This window comes from Diadema setosum, chromosome 4 (assembly GCF_964275005.1).
Source record: "Diadema setosum chromosome 4, eeDiaSeto1, whole genome shotgun sequence".
NCBI lineage: Eukaryota > Metazoa > Echinodermata > Echinoidea > Diadematoida > Diadematidae > Diadema > Diadema setosum.
In genome coordinates, this window is record NC_092688.1 from 30,429,827 (window position 1) to 30,447,948 (window position 18,122).

Sequence of the window (18,122 nt, forward strand, 5' to 3'; positions counted from 1 at the left end):
TTTCATACAGAGTGCACAGTGTACTGTAGTAGCTATTGTAGGTCAAATTTTACATCATCTGTCATCTTAAGGAATGTTCGTCTAAGCTGATGTTGCACTTTCTTTCTGACACAATGTCAAATATCTACAGGCTGTTGTATCTACATGTATGTTACTGGCACTAGTGGCAGGGCATTGGTGGGTTGTCAGTAATAGCTTCCATGTTCAAGATTTGTGAGTTGTTGAAGAGACCCATGACAATGTTTGCCCAAGGGATTTCTCATGTTGTCAGCATACCATCGTAAATGTCACAAATTCCATTCATGATCATGATGCAGCTAGTCTAGAAATGCATCAGTTTTACAGATGTACTCTTTCATCAAGGAAGGGAGTGTACAATGTACATTGTAGATGCCTGTGGTTGAAGAAATAATACAAATGCTACCATATCCCATTGCTGATCCTGTGGATATTAAAACATACCGGTACACATGTAGAATGTACATTGTATATTGGACAATTTTGAGGTGAATGTGTGATCTTGATTGGGTTGTTGCCACACATACATTGTACAATACTAGTATGAATGCATACAAAAACTGTAGGTTACTTGCTTGTGTTTGCACTTTTAATTTAAACTCAAAATAAAATACATTGTAGATGAAATAGCTTTATCTGGCATGATCTCTGAGTTACTGCTACAGTTAGCAATTTGGGAAATCTTTAAAATCTTACTTCTAGATTATTATGTGCTATGTAAATTCAATTGCCTTTTATTATTGATTTGACAATACATTTATTAGCCCAGTTGTATGTTTATAAACAATGAAATTGCTATTTCAAATTGGTCAGTGCAGATGTACAGGTACGGCATTACTTTCACTGGGCACAGAATCAATTGAGGAGAGGTACACTTGTTTAATTCACGTCCTGTTTATGTTTCATTTTCCCTTTGTCTCATTTCTCTATACAGGTGTAGGAAAGAGTAGCCTTCTATTGAGGTTTGCAGACAATACTTTCTCAGGTAAGACTCTAGCACACTTTGTAGCAGCATTAGTACACTGTTACAGCAGTATGGTACTTGGTGATATGCATGGTACTTGTATTAATTTACAATCTTGTAAAAGCATGCTCATTAGGCAGGGGAAGTGTACAGATTGTATACCTGGTAGATGATGACTGGTATCGGAGGGAACGTACTGAATGATTTATGGTAAGGGTTTGAAATGCTATTGAGGGACTTACAACCTCATTGAAACAACATTCCAAACCCTGATGTTGAAACATTTCCCATGATGTGAATTCATGTGGCAAATAAACTATTGCAGTTTTTACTTTATCAAAGCCTTATTTTGGAGAAATTTTATTGATGTGAAGTTAATGCCATTAGTGAACTACAATTTTAAACTTTGCCAAAGTTTTCTTTATATCTTGAAACATTCACTGTGACTCAGAAACTTAATGAATTCAGCTAGTATCAAGTACCGTACAATAGAAAATCCAAAGCTGGCGTTTATTTAGTGCGCTCTATCTGACAATGGATGCACAAGTAGTCTCATGCAATTTCCTACTATAATATAACTGAGTTGTGAATCTGCATCATTTCATGAGCCTACCAGGAAGTGAAATTACATCGGATTTAGTGGCAGACATTAGGAAGCATTATGAGGTGTATAAAATGCTTGTAGGTAGGGTGGTGTTCTAAGCACCAGATCCATGGTGGTGTTAACGATTACCAGATGTTCAGCATATGGTCACATTTTAGTGATGGTCAACACTAAATCTGCATGTTCTGTTGTCATTATGAATTCATTTGTTGTAGTTGTTGGTTTTATATATGGAGGACTCTCAGTGAAGGAAAGTTAAAAAAAAACAACACTGTAATTTGTGATTTCACCATACAAAATACACATTTCAGGTGACCTAAAATTTAATTTTGTTGCAAATGTCCTTCTGAATACATTGAAAATGTATAGAAAAAAAAGAGAAGAAAATGACTTTATGAGGAAAGAATCTGTCCGTCGCTGTGTAATGATTTGCCCTGACTAATTTCTGTGCCATGTTCCGTGTTTTGATTATGATTGCTTTGTGAAAAATGCCACTCGAAATCTCTGTATGGCTAGATTTTAGTTGTACAGTTGTAAGCTGCAAAATTCGTAAGATCCTGAAGTAATTTTGCTGAAAAGAAGGTCTTGTCATTAAATGGACAACTCTTTCGCTATGTTTCCTATATTGCAGAAAGATTAGACAAATCTTGTCAAATTAATTACATCTGCTCAGAATGAGGAAAGAAATGAAAATTTGAAAGAGAAGTGGGTATTTTAGTCTTCAAAATGAGGGGGAAAGAAATGAAAATTTAAAAGAGAAGTGGGTATTTTAGTCTTCAAAATGAGGAGGAAAGAAATGAAAAAATTTAAAAGAGAAGTGGGTATTTTAGTCTTCAAAATGAGGAGGAAAGAAATGAAAATTTGAAAGAGAAGTGGGTATTTTAGTCTTCAAAATGAGGAGGAAAGAAATGAAAATTTAAAAGAGAAGTGGGTATTTTAGTCTTCAAAATGAGGAGGAAAGAAATGAAAATTTAAAAGAGAAGTGGGTATTTTAGTCTTCAAAATGAGGAGGAAAGAAATGAAAATTTGAAAGAGAAGTGGGTATTTTAGTCTTCAAAATGAGGAGGAAAGAAATGAAAATTTGAAAGAGAAGTGGGTATTTTAGTCTTTAAAATGAGGAAAGAAATGAAAATTTGAAAGAAAAGTGGGTATTTTAGTCTTCAAAATGAGGAAAGAAATGAAAATTTGAAAGAGAAGTAGGTATTTTAGTCTTCAAAATGACTTGCCATTTAAAGGACAAGTTCACCTTCATTGTCCCCGCCGAACGAGTTCGAGCAGGGGACTATGAAACGGGCTCCGTACATGTGTGTGTCCGTGTGTCTTCAAAATGAGGAAAGAAATGAAAATTTGAAAGAGAAGTGGGTATTTTAGTCTTTAAAATGAGGAAAGAAATGAAAATTTGAAAGAAAAGTGGGTATTTTAGTCTTCAAAATGAGGAAAGAAATGAAAATTTGAAAGAGAAGTAGGTATTTTAGTCTTCAAAATGACTTGCCATTTAAAGGACAAGTTCACCTTCATTGTCCCCGCCGAACGAGTTCGAGCAGGGGACTATGAAACGGGCTCCGTACATGTGTGTGTCCGTGTGTCTTCAAAATGAGGAAAGAAATGAAAATTTGAAAGAAAAGTGGGTATTTTAGTCTTCAAAATGAGGAAAGAAATGAAAATTTGAAAGAGAAGTAGGTATTTTAGTCTTCAAAATGACTTGCCATTTAAAGGACAAGTTCACCTTCATTGTCCCCGCCGAACGAGTTCGAGCAGGGGACTATGAAACGGGCTCCGTACATGTGTGTGTCCGTGTGTCTTCAAAATGAGGAAAGAAATGAAAATTTGAAAGAGAAGTGGGTATTTTAGTCTTCAAAATGAGGAGGAAAGAAATGAAAATTTGAAAGAGAAGTGGGTATTTTAGTCTTTAAAATGAGGAAAGAAATGAAAATTTGAAAGAAAAGTGGGTATTTTAGTCTTCAAAATGAGGAAAGAAATGAAAATTTGAAAGAGAAGTGGGTATTTTAGTCTTCAAAATGACTTGCCATTTAAAGGACAAGTTCACCTTCATTGTCCCCGCCGAACGAGTTCGAGCAGGGGACTATGAAACGGGCTCCGTACATGTGTGTGTCCGTGTCTTCAAAATGAGGAAAGAAATGAAAATTTGAAAGAGAAGTAGGTATTTTAGTCTTCAAAATGACTTGCCATTTAAAGGACAAGTTCACCTTCATTGTCCCCGCCGAACGAGTTCGAGCAGGGGACTATGAAACGGGCTCCGTACATGTGTGTGTCTGTGTGTCCGTCCGTCCGTCCGTCCGTCCGTGTGTCCGTCCGTCCGTCCGTGTGTGCGTCCGTGTGTGATCAAAATCTTCAATTTGCTACTTCTCTGTCATTTATGAGCCAATTTTGATTCTGTTTGCTTTATATGATAGCACTACATGGGAGCTTTGAAACTTCTACACAGAATTTCAGTCGTGACCTTTGACCTTGACCGTTGACCTATATTGTACATTTTGCTACAAAATGCTACTCCTTCGCCATTTCTAACCCGATTTCGATTCCGTTTGCTTTATGTGATGGCACTAGGTGAGGGCTTCAAAACTTCTACACAGAATTTTGACCTTTGACTTCTTTGACCTTTGACCTTGATTTTTTGACCTATATTGTACATTTTGCTACAAAATGCTACTCCTTCGCCATTTCTAACCCGATTTCGATTCCGTTTGCTTTATGTGATGGCACTAGGTGAGGGCTTCGAAACTTCTACACAGAATTTTGACCTTTGACTTCTTTGACCTTTGACCTTGATTTTTGACCTATATTGTACATTTTGCTACGAAATGCTACTCCTTCGCCATTTTTAACCCGATTTCAATTCCGTTTGCTTTATATGATGGCACTAGTTGAGGGCTTCAAAACTTCTACACAGAATTTTGACCTTTGACTTCTTTGACCTTTGACCTTGATTTTTTACCTATATTGTGCATTTTGCTACAGAATGCTACTCCTTCGCCATTTCTAACCCGATTTCGATTCCGTTTGCTTTATGTGATAGCACTAGGTGAGGGCTTCAAAACTTCTACACAGAATTTTGACCTTTGTCTTCTTTGACCTTTGACCTTAATTTTTGACCTATATTGTACATTGGCTACAAAATGCTACTCCTTCGCCATTTCTAACCCAATTTCGATTCCATTTGCTTTATGTGATGGCACTAGGTGAGGGCTTCAAAACTTCTACACAGAATTTTGACCTTTGACTTCTTTGACCTTTGACCTTGATTTTTTACCTATATTGCACATTTTGTTACAAAATGCTACTTCCGGCGGGGACATATGTTACGCACCGCGTAATTTCTACTTTTCCTTGTTAACATAAGGATTGAGAGAATGTAGCAATATTAGTAGAACACATCATTGAAAGTTTGAGGAAAATCGGACAATCCGTTCAAAAGTTATGAATTTTTAAAGTTTTTGTGCAGTCACCGCTGGATGAGAAGACTACTGCAGTGTATGATGTCACATGCGTACAACCATACAAAGGAAAATATAAAGAGAATTTCACAAAATTTCATCTTTCGAAAAAAGTACACATTCCCTTGACTCGTTACTGACATATAATATGGGTAATATTATTCCCATTGCCTTTAGAAAGAGGCAAGTCAAGTGCTCTTTTATTATGCAAAGAAAGTGAAAATATGTTGAATTTTCTTTATATTTTCTTTATACTGTTGTACTCATATGACATCACGAGCCTTAGTAGTCTCCTCATCCAGCGGTACCAAAACAAAAGTTTTAAAAATTCATAACTTTTGCATCGATTGTCCAATTTTCCTCAAACTTTCACTGATGTGTTCTACTAATATTGCTGCATTCTCTCAATCCTTATGTTAATGAAGGTGAACTTGTCCTTTAAAGAATCAGCTATACATTTAAAATGAGAAGACATTTGACACTTCTACAACTGAAGCAAGCAATGTTTGAAAGCAAAAGACTTAAAAAGAATCTATTGATCTACCCTACATTGTATGAAGCACTGACAATGAATAATGTAGAAATCATCTCAAAATGATGCAACGCCAAACCACATGGGACTTAAAAAGTCAATAACGCTAACGATAAGAATCCTTCATGATTAAAGTGTGCAACATTTTTTTTTTGTAATGTACAGTAAGGTATATGTTGCTGTAAATCTACTTTTATGTGGTGTGTGTGCTTGTGTGTAGGTACACATGTACTTATAAGTTACAAGTGGGTAAGAAATGAACATGATTTAGGCTATGGTACAGTGTAATGTACAGTATATGTATCAGGGAGATGTCTGGAGATCCTATATCTTGGTTTCTGTTTCATTTTCTAATACAGAAATTGCTGGTTACTTTGATATGTTCCTTGTTTCTTTGCTATGTTTTGACATCCCCTTCTTTCTGCATTCTGCCTTGTAGGATCCTACATTACCACAATTGGTGTAGATTTCAAAATCAGGACTATTGATGTCAAAGGTGAAAAGGTCAAGCTCCAGATCTGGGATACAGCAGGCCAGGAGAGGTTTAGAACAATCACATCAACGTAAGTGTAGAGTTTCTTACTCGATTATGTCAGGCGAGAGTGAATGGCAGATTGTAGGATTCCAATGCTGGGAAATGTTAGGATTCACATACAGAGAAAACCTTGTCATTTTGATCAATAGTTTGGTGAGTTGTAGTTGTCTTTTTTTTTTTTTTTTTAGGAATGATGTGATTTTTTTTTTTTTTTGTGTGTCTCAAATTTTATAATAGAATTTACAGTAGATACTTGGGGACCCAAAAAATTTCAGGTTGACGTTGATATAAGTTGCTGTGATGATGAATTAAGAGGTGATGCAGACTCAGTCTTGCAACCAAACAAATCTTTAAACAAATTTTATGCTTGCCCGTGAGATCAGTATCAATATAGAATTGTGAACTGCAGATGAAGTACTGGTAGGCAGACTTAGCATGTATTCATCTGTTGCCTTTGTATAGCATTTGGCACACTTGATTTGTGACTTAAATATCCATGCCGTAATATTTATTTTCATATAAACATAAAAAGCCAGATTTGTGATTTATTTCTGTTATGACCCAGTAATGAACAGTTGAAACTACTAAATACATTTCCAAGCTTGGAATCCAGTAAACATCCATTATTTGCTGCTATGTCAGGAAACCATGTTGCAAGCATTTTGTATTTAGAACAACATTTTAAAGGGTGTGTACAGTTCTGGTTGAGGTGGGGATTTAGCTTTTAACATTTTGTGAGATATTCAGAAACCACTCTATGAGATGTCAAAGAGCATGCAATTCTAAAGGGTATCAAAAGTTTATTTGATGAAAATCGGTTTTGAAATGGCTGATATATCCAAAAACAGATCCTAATAAAAGGTGTAGCCTGTCGCCTTTTATTATTATCACTTTTTTGGATATCTCGGCCATTTGAAAACCAATTTTCATCAAATAAATGTTGAATCCTTCTTAAAATTACATGCTCTTTCGTATTTCATAAGAGGTTTCTCATTATCTCACTTAGTAATGTTCAAAACATGAATCCCCACCTCAGCCAGTACTGTACAGTCCCTTTAATATTCATGAGATATATAATGTGAGATTGGGCTGTTACAGGCTCCGTACCAAAGAAGGAAGCTACAGAAAGTCTGTTCGGGTCCTGCGTAACAAAGCAACAACTAATGCATGCAAACCTGATTCCTCCTATGTGTTGAAATTCACTAATGTTGTAATAATTGGCTCGATAGCTTGTCTTGCAGTCCTTGGAGGATATGTATTCATGAATAACAATGGAATACGGCAGTAAATCAGCATATACTTGTTGGATGCAAGAAATCATTTTGTGTCCAGTTTGGGAACCTGCAAAGCCATGTGCCTCACTCCTAGTGATGGTAGAAAAAAAAAAATATGTCACACTGAAAGACAAGCCATGGAGTCTAAAGTGTCACATTGCATTCCAGTGGATCTTGCTGAATGCTACACTTGTAGGCTAACCCAGGGAGTTCTGAGACATACAAGCTGTATGGGGAGATAAGATTGGACATTTGTGCTCCCATACAATGTAGTTCCATCAATAGTGATTGGTACCAGTATCATCATACACTGTACTTGGTAATACAACATTCAGGTGTACAGAGATTATGCAGTGCATGTACTCTGTATATTGTTTAATTTTGTCTTGAACAAAGGTATGGATAGAAGTCAAGGAAATTGATAAGCTAAAAAGATGGTAAAAAACTAGAAGGAATTTGTATGTCAGATATTGATATCATTTCATTTTTTTTTTTTGTTCTATTAAAAATCCATGATGGTTAAATTCATCTTGTCAGTCTGTTGTTTAGGGAAGTTTTCAACTAAATTCATTTTCACTATTTCTCTGCTCTCTGTCTGAAACTTTCCACAGTACATCATTATTACACTGAATATCTCCTGTGCTTGATATGTCTCTTGTCTGCAGGGGTCTTTGATAAAATCAAGTTTGTATTCAACATTGCATAATCCCACACTAGTACTATGATTGTGTTTTGATTGTACGTTCCTGTCCAGGTATTACAGAGGGACGCACGGTGTCATAGTGGTGTACGACGTCACAAGCGCAGAATCATTTGTAAATGTCAAGAGATGGCTGCATGAAATTGAACAGAACTGTGAGGTGGTCAGTAGGATATTAGGTGAGTAGTCTTGGAAACTTTCCAGGTTTCTATCTTTGTTCATACTGGTCCCATATGCAATATCTGACAATAACTTTCTCATGTGGTCGGCCTATTTGGTTATGTTTGTCATACTATGTCAAATTTTAGCTGCCTTTATTTCTACCCACCCCCCCCCCCCCCCCCCAAAAAAAAAAAAAAAAAAAAAAAAAAAAAAAAAAAAAACACTTTTACAGTAGCCCATTGTTGAGTGTGCAGACTCTGGACAAGATAGTATCAGATAAACAAACTGTAAGCAAAGAAATAGTTGACATGCTGTGTCGTAAATGATGTCAAACTGTGTCCTACACCTGTCTTTTTAAAATGACAATTTTATGGCAAATATGGTTTTCAGCAGTTTATAGATTTCTTCTCACTTGCTTGGTATGTAAGATTAAGAGGATATGCAGACCAAATTCCTTTGTGTTCAGCTGCATAACTAGGGTCAGTGGTTTGTGTGTCTTGATAGCACAAGATGTCTTGTTTCACAAGCAAATGATCAATCTTCTCTTCTAAATCTAAAAGAAAAAAAAAATATTTTCTTTCCAGATGACATTTATATGGTGTGCTTGTGAAATTATGCCTTGATGTTTAATAGTAGATGTAGGAACTATTTTCTTTTTAAAGAGTCTCAGTTTAGACAAAAATCTTGATTCAAATGACAATTAACAACTCTTGACATATGCCAAGTTTCAATCAGATTTTCTTTTGAGTGAATAATTAGACCTATAGCCAATAGGCCTAGAAAATAGTAGAACCTAATTTGGCACAGTTCGTAATTTTCAGGACTCTGTGAGTAACTAGCGTTATTTTTGGCCGAAATTTCATCCTCTGAGTATACGAAATTCAGAGTGACGAAGAATAAGCGTCCAGTGATATGGTTGGACCTACTACTCATCGACCGCCTTTACATGTAGATCTATTTGTAACCACTATTTCACCAAAAATATTCAACAGATTACCTCAATTTATTCTCACTTTGGGAGAAAATACCGCAGATCCTTACCCCATGCTCAGATTGTCACTTGGTATCCTACGCACGTAAATCTCGGCGATAAACACCATGGGAGGTTTTTTTTTGTGCGTTCATGGTAGCTCATTTTTTAAACCGACTGCCCATTTTCCCATTGAAAAACACTTAACAACTCTTGACATGCCAAGTTTCAATCAGACTTTCTTGCAATGTTGCGCGTAAAAACAAAACTGCTCTCTATATTTCCTTCCATCTCCTGTGAATGCATTAGATTTCCTCCTGTCATTCAAAGAGAAAATGTTGCATTTCATTTTATTTCATTTATTTCATTTCCAACAATGCAAAATATATACATTCACAAAATAACACAATATCAATACAATGTAGTAACAAAGAAAAATATGTGAAATCAACAATACTATGCATCACATAAGCAGATGATATTGAATTGAAATTAAAGTTGCAGGAAATGGAGGAGCCGTGCTGAAAAGCCAAGCTTGTATTTTGCAGTCTCCTCGTGGACAAAATAACAAAATAACATCAAGGAAGCAAGATGCTTAGATAATATGTAAAAAAAAAAAAAGTACACATACATGCATACTTATTCAAACAAACAAAGAAACAGACAGACAGACAAACACAAGTAAGCTCTCTTGTGAAAGAGAAAGACAGAGAGAGAAAACAAATAGAGTGAAGGAAAAGAAGGAGGATTCATTCATGACGATGATGAAGTATTAAAGGGACTGTACAGTACTGGCTGAGGTGGGATTCATGTTTTGAACATTCCTAAATGAGATAATGAGAAACTTCTTAGAAAATATGAAAAAACATGTAATATCAAGAAGGATTCAATGTTTATTTGGTGAAAATTGGTTTCTAAATGGCTGAGATATCCAAAAAAGTGATAATAATAAGAGGCGACAGGCCACGCCTTTTATTAGGGACTCTTTGCTTCACCATGTTTTTTGATATCACAGCCATTTCAAAACCGATTTTCATCAAATTAACTTTTGATACCCCTTAGAATTGCATGCTCTTTGACATCTCATGGAGTGGTTTCTGAATATCTCACAAAACATTAAAAGCTAAATCCTCACTTCAACCAGAACTGTACACACCCTTTAAGTTATGCAAAGTTGCCTTCTCTGACTGTTTACTGTGTGGTCCAGCATCTTCAGGTATATTTTATCCTGAATCTTAGTAGGTCCTTTTGAGACACCGCTGGAATTAATTACCATGCACACATGCATGAATGACATCCAGTAGCTGTGATGATATCAATACTTCATTTTGATAGTGTTCTCCCCTCGCCAGTGCTAGATGGGATGGTCAACAATAAGCCACCACGCACTAAGAGTCACATGCCATGCTATACCAGTAATATTTCAGTTTTACTTTCTATCTTGAAATGTGATACTTGGTATAATAGTAATTGTCTTTTTGGTGGCAGTGTGTACTGCGAAACATCTCATACAGCTTTCTTATGCATTCATAATGGTGATTTTACCTGAAAGACTATGTCCTCAATGACTTGTTGAGCCTGCTTGCTTGAATGAAATGTTCAGGAAATTCTAATTCAAGATGTAGTCATTGCACATTATAAACTTTTATGAGTAATATACAAAATGTACAGAATGGCTCTTGGCACAGTTCACACAAAGGAGAATTGGTTCTCAGCCAGCTTGTACTTTAACATGTTTGAGCCAAATGCCCTTGATACAACATTTAAAACTACACCCCATGTTTAATGTAGAGACATGTTTCATATGATTGTATTTGACAGGTACAGTAGTTGAAAAGATAACTGTAAATCCCTATCAATGATATTCTAATTTAACAATTTTGTGTCAGACACACACACACACACACACACCACAAACCTTTTTCTCATGATAATTTTCCCAAAATATTCACATTTTCCCAAAATATTCACATTTTTTCCTCAGATCTTGGAGAGTATCATTGTTCAGCAAGGTTGTGTACACACGTATCTCAGATGCATTTTGTTCCCCTTTTGCTGGTACATGCATACCTCATCATCTAGTGGTAGTCCTACAGGTGCAACTTAACATTTTTTTTTTCTTCAGCTGCTGTGGTCATCCCAATCCTTATTCCAATGGTGTCAGCTATGAACAGATTAAACTTCACCCATATAAAATGGCATTTTTTGTCTCCGTAAAGACTCGGCGTGATTGCCCTTTGCTTCTTTCTGCAGTGGGAAACAAGAACGACTCACCGGAGAGGAAGGTGGTGGAAACAGATGATGCACAAAAGTTTGCAGAACAAATGGGTATTCAACTCTACGAAACAAGCGCGAAAGAAAATATAAATGTAGAAGAGGTACGTATCCTACTGCATAGTACTCTGTGTCTTTTACCCTTGGGAGTATTTACATTCAAAATTTCAAGCAGTTATGTAGCATACTTTGGGGATTAGTATTGCTTGGAATGGTTGATGCACTTATTTTTGTGAAGACAAAGGGGAAATATAAAGGTGAATTTTTTATTTATGATAGGCATTTGAACATATTCATACACTTATAACAATACCAGAGGACGTAAAACATTATCACTACACACTGTAGAGCCTGTTGCAGGTATATGTGCTATAAAAGGAAGGAATTGACTTTGAAAGAAATGAAAGTGTGTATTGAACTGCTGTCGAGGGCAAGATGTCATATCACTAGAGATATAAGGGCCAATAGAGATCTAAAGCAAGTTAAGAATCTGTTCATTGTCAACTGAGTAGCATAATTCTCAGGGACATGCTTTAATTGTTCAGATTGACTGCTGTCTACTCAGTGACTTGATGCTCCATTTTCCCTTCAATTTCAAATAAAACTTGTTTGAGCTCTAGCTTGCATTACTTGCTTTAGCTTTACGGGGGAGAAAAATGAAGAACAAAGAAAGAAAAGCATGACTTTCAAATTTTGGGAGGGGAAAATTATGTAGTAATGTATCAAATGAATTTCAATCAAAGAAAGTGTTGATTCAAAATAGTATATGTACCAATTGTGTGCTGTTACAATTTAGCTTGCTACAAACATATATAAACATGTTAAATGGTTATTAGTACTCGCTTTCTTTGTCATGTGGTGGGATGTACTAGTATTCTTTGTGAAGCAACCAATTTATACAAGGTTGTATGCCATTTTCTTACTGTTGGCTTCACTGTCCATGTATGATAGTCCCAATAGGCCATATTGCAGAGTCTTGAGCATTTGTTTTCATGTTTGTATAAATTCACTGACATCAGTTTCTTTTGCAGACATCAGGTCGCTTTTGTTCCTGTCATATTATTCCTCATCTTCACTCAGAGAAGGATAAGAATACTGTAAAAAGAAAGGAAAAAGGGGAAAAAATTGTTTCTTTACACACTGGGTGCATTACAGAAGTAGTAGATGTTTTCAGTTTCATATAGATAAGCCTGCTCATTTGCAGTGCCATTAGTTTTCAAACATAATTTCCGCTGCATATGCCAGGCTCATTAGATGTGTATAATCGTAAAGCAGAATTTCCAATTTTTAAGCAAGTGATGGTATATCCTGAAGTGCTCTTACCTTTTTATGTTGTTTGGTTATTGGTATTTACAACTGAAAAGAACCAAGGGGTAGCAGTAGTTACTGAATTCCAGAGCATTGTGCCATAGTGGGAGCTGTGGATAGTCTCCTGTCTATTATACTGTATCAGGGAGGGTTCACAATTATTATTATCCCTTTAGTTTCATGTAGATTGCCGGAACATTTATGGCTTTTACTGGAGCAAGGATATAGGGGAGGTAGCATTAGTGATATTAAAGTATTTAAAGGATGATCCAAAAACACCATTTGTCATCCAGGTGTCGTGTTCTGTGTAGTTTTGCTTTCAGCCAGGGTGATTTATTCAGTATTAAAGGGGAAGGCTAGTAACTGATCAGTGGGAATCAGTGGAAATGCTGGGAGATGATTGTTCCAATCCTTATGGGATTCATTCAAGAGTTCATTGTATATCTATTGTTGTGTGAAAATGATTTGCTTCAGAACGGTCTCATATTCAAGTAATGTGCAGATTAATGCTCCGTCACTGACCAGGGACGCTAACCTGGAAGCATTAAACTGCACATTACTTGAATATGAGACCATTCTGAAGCAAATCATTTTCACACAACAATAGATATATGATGAACTCTTGAATGAATCCCATAAGGATTGGAACAATCATCTCCCGGCATTTCCACTGATTCCCACTGATCAGTTACTAGCCTTCCCCTTTAACAAGCCTCCATGACACAGGACTATATATTGATCAAGGTATAGAGAGTTTAGAATAGCCGGTGAGCTATTTTTGGTTGTTTTTGTTTTTAGCAACTTTTTTTTTTTCTTGTAGGGTGGATATCGTACATTTACAGCACTTTCAGTTTCATCAGTGCCGTACACAAAACAAGAAGAAGAAAGGATTTGTTTGTAGTTGAATACATGTTTGGGATTATATCAATTTGCCTGTGTTTCTGTCTCATACACTGCAATATGGTCTATTTGTTGTGATCTGCGGAGGGATATTTTAATTATTCATGGTGACACGCAAAGATGTATCCTTAACTTTTGATAAAAGTGTGTTGTGTGTTCGTCATCTTCCAGCTACTGCTAAAATTGCAATTTTAATCCATGTGGCAATGACCATTTCATTTTATTTATAGCCTATGAATCGTGTAAAATCACTTTCATCCAAAATGCTTGTTATGGATCTGTTAATTTGCATGCTCATGTTTATTCAAGAAACTGATCATTATTAATCTCAATATCATACCAACACATGGTATTCAGTATCTTGGTCTCTTTAACCAAAGGTTTCAACTTGAAAAAAAAAAAACCAACATTAAGTTTCCTAACACATTTGCATCCTATGATTTGAGTTTATTATTGTTTTTTAACTTCCAGTAACAACAGAACCATTAGTAGGCAGTAAATGCAGTCAAGGGGATCAAGTTTGCCAAGACGGATATCCCTGTTGTCAGTAATGCCTTGTAGAAATGTTTGAAAACTTAAATTGAAATTATGACATTTATCCTGGATTTGTTCCCTCCTCTCCACCCCATATTTTTTCTCCCCTGTTCCTCTTTCTCACCGTACTCCAGATGTTTAATGGGATCACTGCACTAGTCCTAAAGCAAAAACTCGAAAATCAAGCGAAGCTGAACGCACCCAACGATAACGGCAAGATCAATCTAGAAAAGAAAGGAAAGGGAAAGAAGGGAAAATGCTGCAGTAAATGATTGTCTCTCCGACTAGCTCATCTTCCCTGTCATCCAGATTACTTTTTTTCTCTCTCCTTTTTTTTTTTAATGCTTGAATGCAATCGAGTTGTCCCTTCATGCCCATGAGATGCTCCACATCAAGAGAACTAAAAATGGCCACGTGTAAAGACTTCGCTAGTAATCAGAATGACCGGTTTTTGTTTTTGTTGCAATCACGAACAATTCATGGAGAAAAACCGCGAGCGTGGAAGTCTGTCACCTGCAGAGGGCAGCATTCATGATGTGACTGCTGATTGTATAGTGCTGGAGCTAGCCGCAAGGATGGGAGCAAAGGAAGGAAGCACACAGCAGGGAAGGCTGTCCCGCCCAAAGTGTGTAGACAGCGTTCTAGTATCTTGGGAGTGAGTGGCATGCTCGGCCATGGTCAGCTACTCATTTGCTTGACAAGGAAGTAATAATGGCATCTGGGCGTTGAAATAAAAACAGATTGGATTTGTCCAGTGTTTGGAACTGGTGCTTATCAACAATGTGATGAGAAACAGTTGTGCTCTGTCACCTAATAGCTGCCATTGGAAAAGGCAGATTGTAGTCACGGATGACACAAAAGCGTGGTCTCTGTATTTGTTTTTCCGTTATGATCTTGCAGTCATGGATATCTTAGCTTCCGTGTTGATATTTAGTAATTGTTGTTTCGATCGCAGCTTGGTTAATGTGCGGGGACTGTAGAAGGGTACCTATCTCTGTAATGTGGGAAATATTCTCCCTGGCACATGTACAGACACTAACCGTTTGTAACCAATAACTTTTTGCCACGCTTCATGTAGCTGATCTTCATTCATGCCATAGACAGCTTTAACTACCATCTACATAATAACAGATATATCAGTTTTACATGAAATGAGTCACTTCTGCAGTAACATTTCCATCAACTCTGTCAATGTAAATCATTTCAGTTTAACTTAATGCAAGAGAAAAAAGAAGCTTCTATTAACACTTTGTTATCCCATGCATTCAAGTGATGTTCCAATTTTCTTTGCATTTGAAGTGAATGAGATATACATGTAGTACAGTAATTTTGAAATGTTAGGAGTGGTGTCGCTCTGGCTGAATATTTAGATCTTGATGAAAGGAACTTCTGTTTCTTTTAGCTCTACAAAGGGAATCCAAAATGTACGAAATAAAATACAAAAGCCTCTATTGCATGGACATTTCACATTTTGAATACTAGTATAGTGGCTTGGTTTTCCATGCCTTTGAAGACATAAAACGATTGCTCATGATTTTGTGAAGATCTGGTTCGAAACTTGAATGCATGTGAGAGAATGGTACAATACAGATTTGTGGATAAAGCATGCTGCAAGGTGCATACAAGCTTATCAAAGTTTTTACCACATAGCAGCAAAGTACAAATCAGATATAAGTATTGTGAGAGCTTTATGTGTACCGTAGCAGACATAGATAGACCAAAAATAATCTTTCTGCTCTGCGTCTCAATCTTCCCTGCTGCACCAACATTGCCACACCAGATGTTCAACGCTGTCACGGCAGACGTTCTGGAGCAGAAACGAGCGAATGTGGCCCGCATTAACTCGCAGCACGACAGCGAGGGCTTCAAGATTAAAAAAGAAGGTGGAGGCAAGCAAAAAAAGGCCTGCTGTAAATGATCTAACCTTTTTTGTTTTCATCCAATCCACTGTGAGATGACTGGTAGTTTTGAGTAAAGTAACAAGGTGAAGAGAAGATTATGTTCCATTGTTGTTTTGTTCCGTTCCATTGTTGAAGAGGTTTTCTTTTTTTTTCTTCCGCTCTCTTTTGTCTCTCAGTCCATCTCTCTCTATCTGCTGTAAATGTCGATATTTTCGTTCAATTATTGAGCGGCTCAAAAACATATTTGCAGGTTCTTGAATTTGTGCTGCACAATTGTCAACCCAATCAAAATGTGCAGAGAAAACTGTGCAAAGATATTTTTGCGGGCTTTAGAATTCACGCCAGCCAAATATAACACCCCCAAATAAAAGTACCGAGAAAGTTTCTGTGTTTACAATATTTCTTGACGAGTATCTTTCTCTCTCTGTTTCAGCACTTCCTGTGTTAAGTCTTTGATGTGGATCAATGTTGATGATGTCACATGAAATGAGTGAAAGTTTGAGGAAAATTCAACAATCCGTTCAAAAGTTATGAATTTTTAAAGTATCTGCGCAGTCACTGCTGGATGAAAAGACTACTACAGTGTGTGATGTCACATGCGTACAACGATATAAGGAAAATAAAAGGAGAATTTCAAAAACTCTACTTTTTGAATAAAGTGCAAATTTCTTGGACTTGTTACTGAATATGTTGAGGATAACATTATTCCCCTTGCCTTTTGAAAGAGAGAAGTCGAGTGTTGTTTTGTTATGCGAGAAAAGTGAAAATAAGTTGAATTTTCTTTATACTTTCTTTATACCGTTGTACACATGTGACATCACAAGCTATATTAGTCTTCTCATCCAGCCGTGACTGAGCAGAAACTTTAAAAATTCATAACTTTTGAACGAAACGTCTTCAAACTCTCACTGATGTGTTCTACTAATATTGTTGCATTCACTCAACCCACATGTCCATAAAGGTGAACTTGTCCTTTAAATACTTGTATAAAGTCAAGTAAAATGGAATTCAAGACTCAACAAGAGATAAGATATGCACATTTTCCCTTGTACGTACCGTATACATGTTTTGCCCTTGCAATCATTGTGTTCATGACTGGCAACGCCTTCATGACTGGCAGTGCCAGAATAGTAATGCTCACGAATCTTCTTTGACCGAAACAAAGAACATCAGCTGTGTTAATCTAAGAGGAAGAAAAAGTTTTATAGTCATTTGGAAACAGATTTTATATATGTTTGATAACTTTCATTACATCTTGGGACTTTTGTTTGTTGTTGCTGTTGTCATTTACATATCACAATGCAGTGGATTCACAGTTCTTTGCATGTATGTTGTTATGGTGTCCATGAAAAGTGAGCATGGGTCTCTTTATCACAATCACATGCGCAATAAACAGGGAGCGATAAAGTAGGCCTACTGACCCAGGGTTATGGTTTCATGACTTTTTTTCTTGAGGCTATAAATGAAGAGGGTGGCTACAATTGTAGGATGAAGTCACTACCATTTCCACCTTTATATAGTTTATATGGTAATTACTATCCTGTCTGAAAAACCCCTTTGCCTTGCAGTTATTGAAAGTGATTCAGAAAAGTTGCCCATGGTGAGAGTAAGAGGGAGTGAACCCAAGACCACAAAGTTAGTGCCATGCTACCTAGGAGATGACTTGTGTTTGGAATTGAAACTTAACTCTATGAAAGCTCTTGATTGCTAGGCCTTGTGGTAAGCCCTCTTTTGTCATCACAGAGTGCACATGGCTGGAATTTCTGTGGCATTATCAACATCAAATGACCTCGGTGAAAGTGTACAGTATATCTTGTAATATAGATATATTTCCGAGAAACACACAGTGGGAATTCATGTCAACTATTGCACTTCATACATTGAAGTGTCTTGTCAGTTTCTGTGTGTGTGTGTGTGTGTGTGTGTATGGTTGTTGTTTTGTGTGTTCATATCTATTTGTGTATGCTTTTTAGGTATGCTTATATGCATTG

At 36.5% G+C, this 18,122-nt stretch overlaps 1 protein-coding gene across 1 annotated transcript in view; it reads left to right on the top strand.

The window, feature by feature from the left end:
- Nucleotides 1-16,138, top strand: part of LOC140227112 (ras-related protein Rab-35-like) — a 38,884-nt gene extending 22,746 nt beyond the window's left edge. The window contains exons 2-6 of the mRNA XM_072307544.1: nt 953-1,003; nt 6,013-6,136; nt 8,137-8,261; nt 11,468-11,592; nt 14,365-16,138. Of these exons, the coding sequence (XP_072163645.1) occupies nt 953-1,003; nt 6,013-6,136; nt 8,137-8,261; nt 11,468-11,592; nt 14,365-14,502 (563 nt within the window). The 3' untranslated portion in view covers nt 14,503-16,138. The remainder of the gene's footprint in view (nt 1-952; nt 1,004-6,012; nt 6,137-8,136; nt 8,262-11,467; nt 11,593-14,364) is intronic.
- Nucleotides 16,139-18,122: the final 1,984 nt, after the last annotated feature.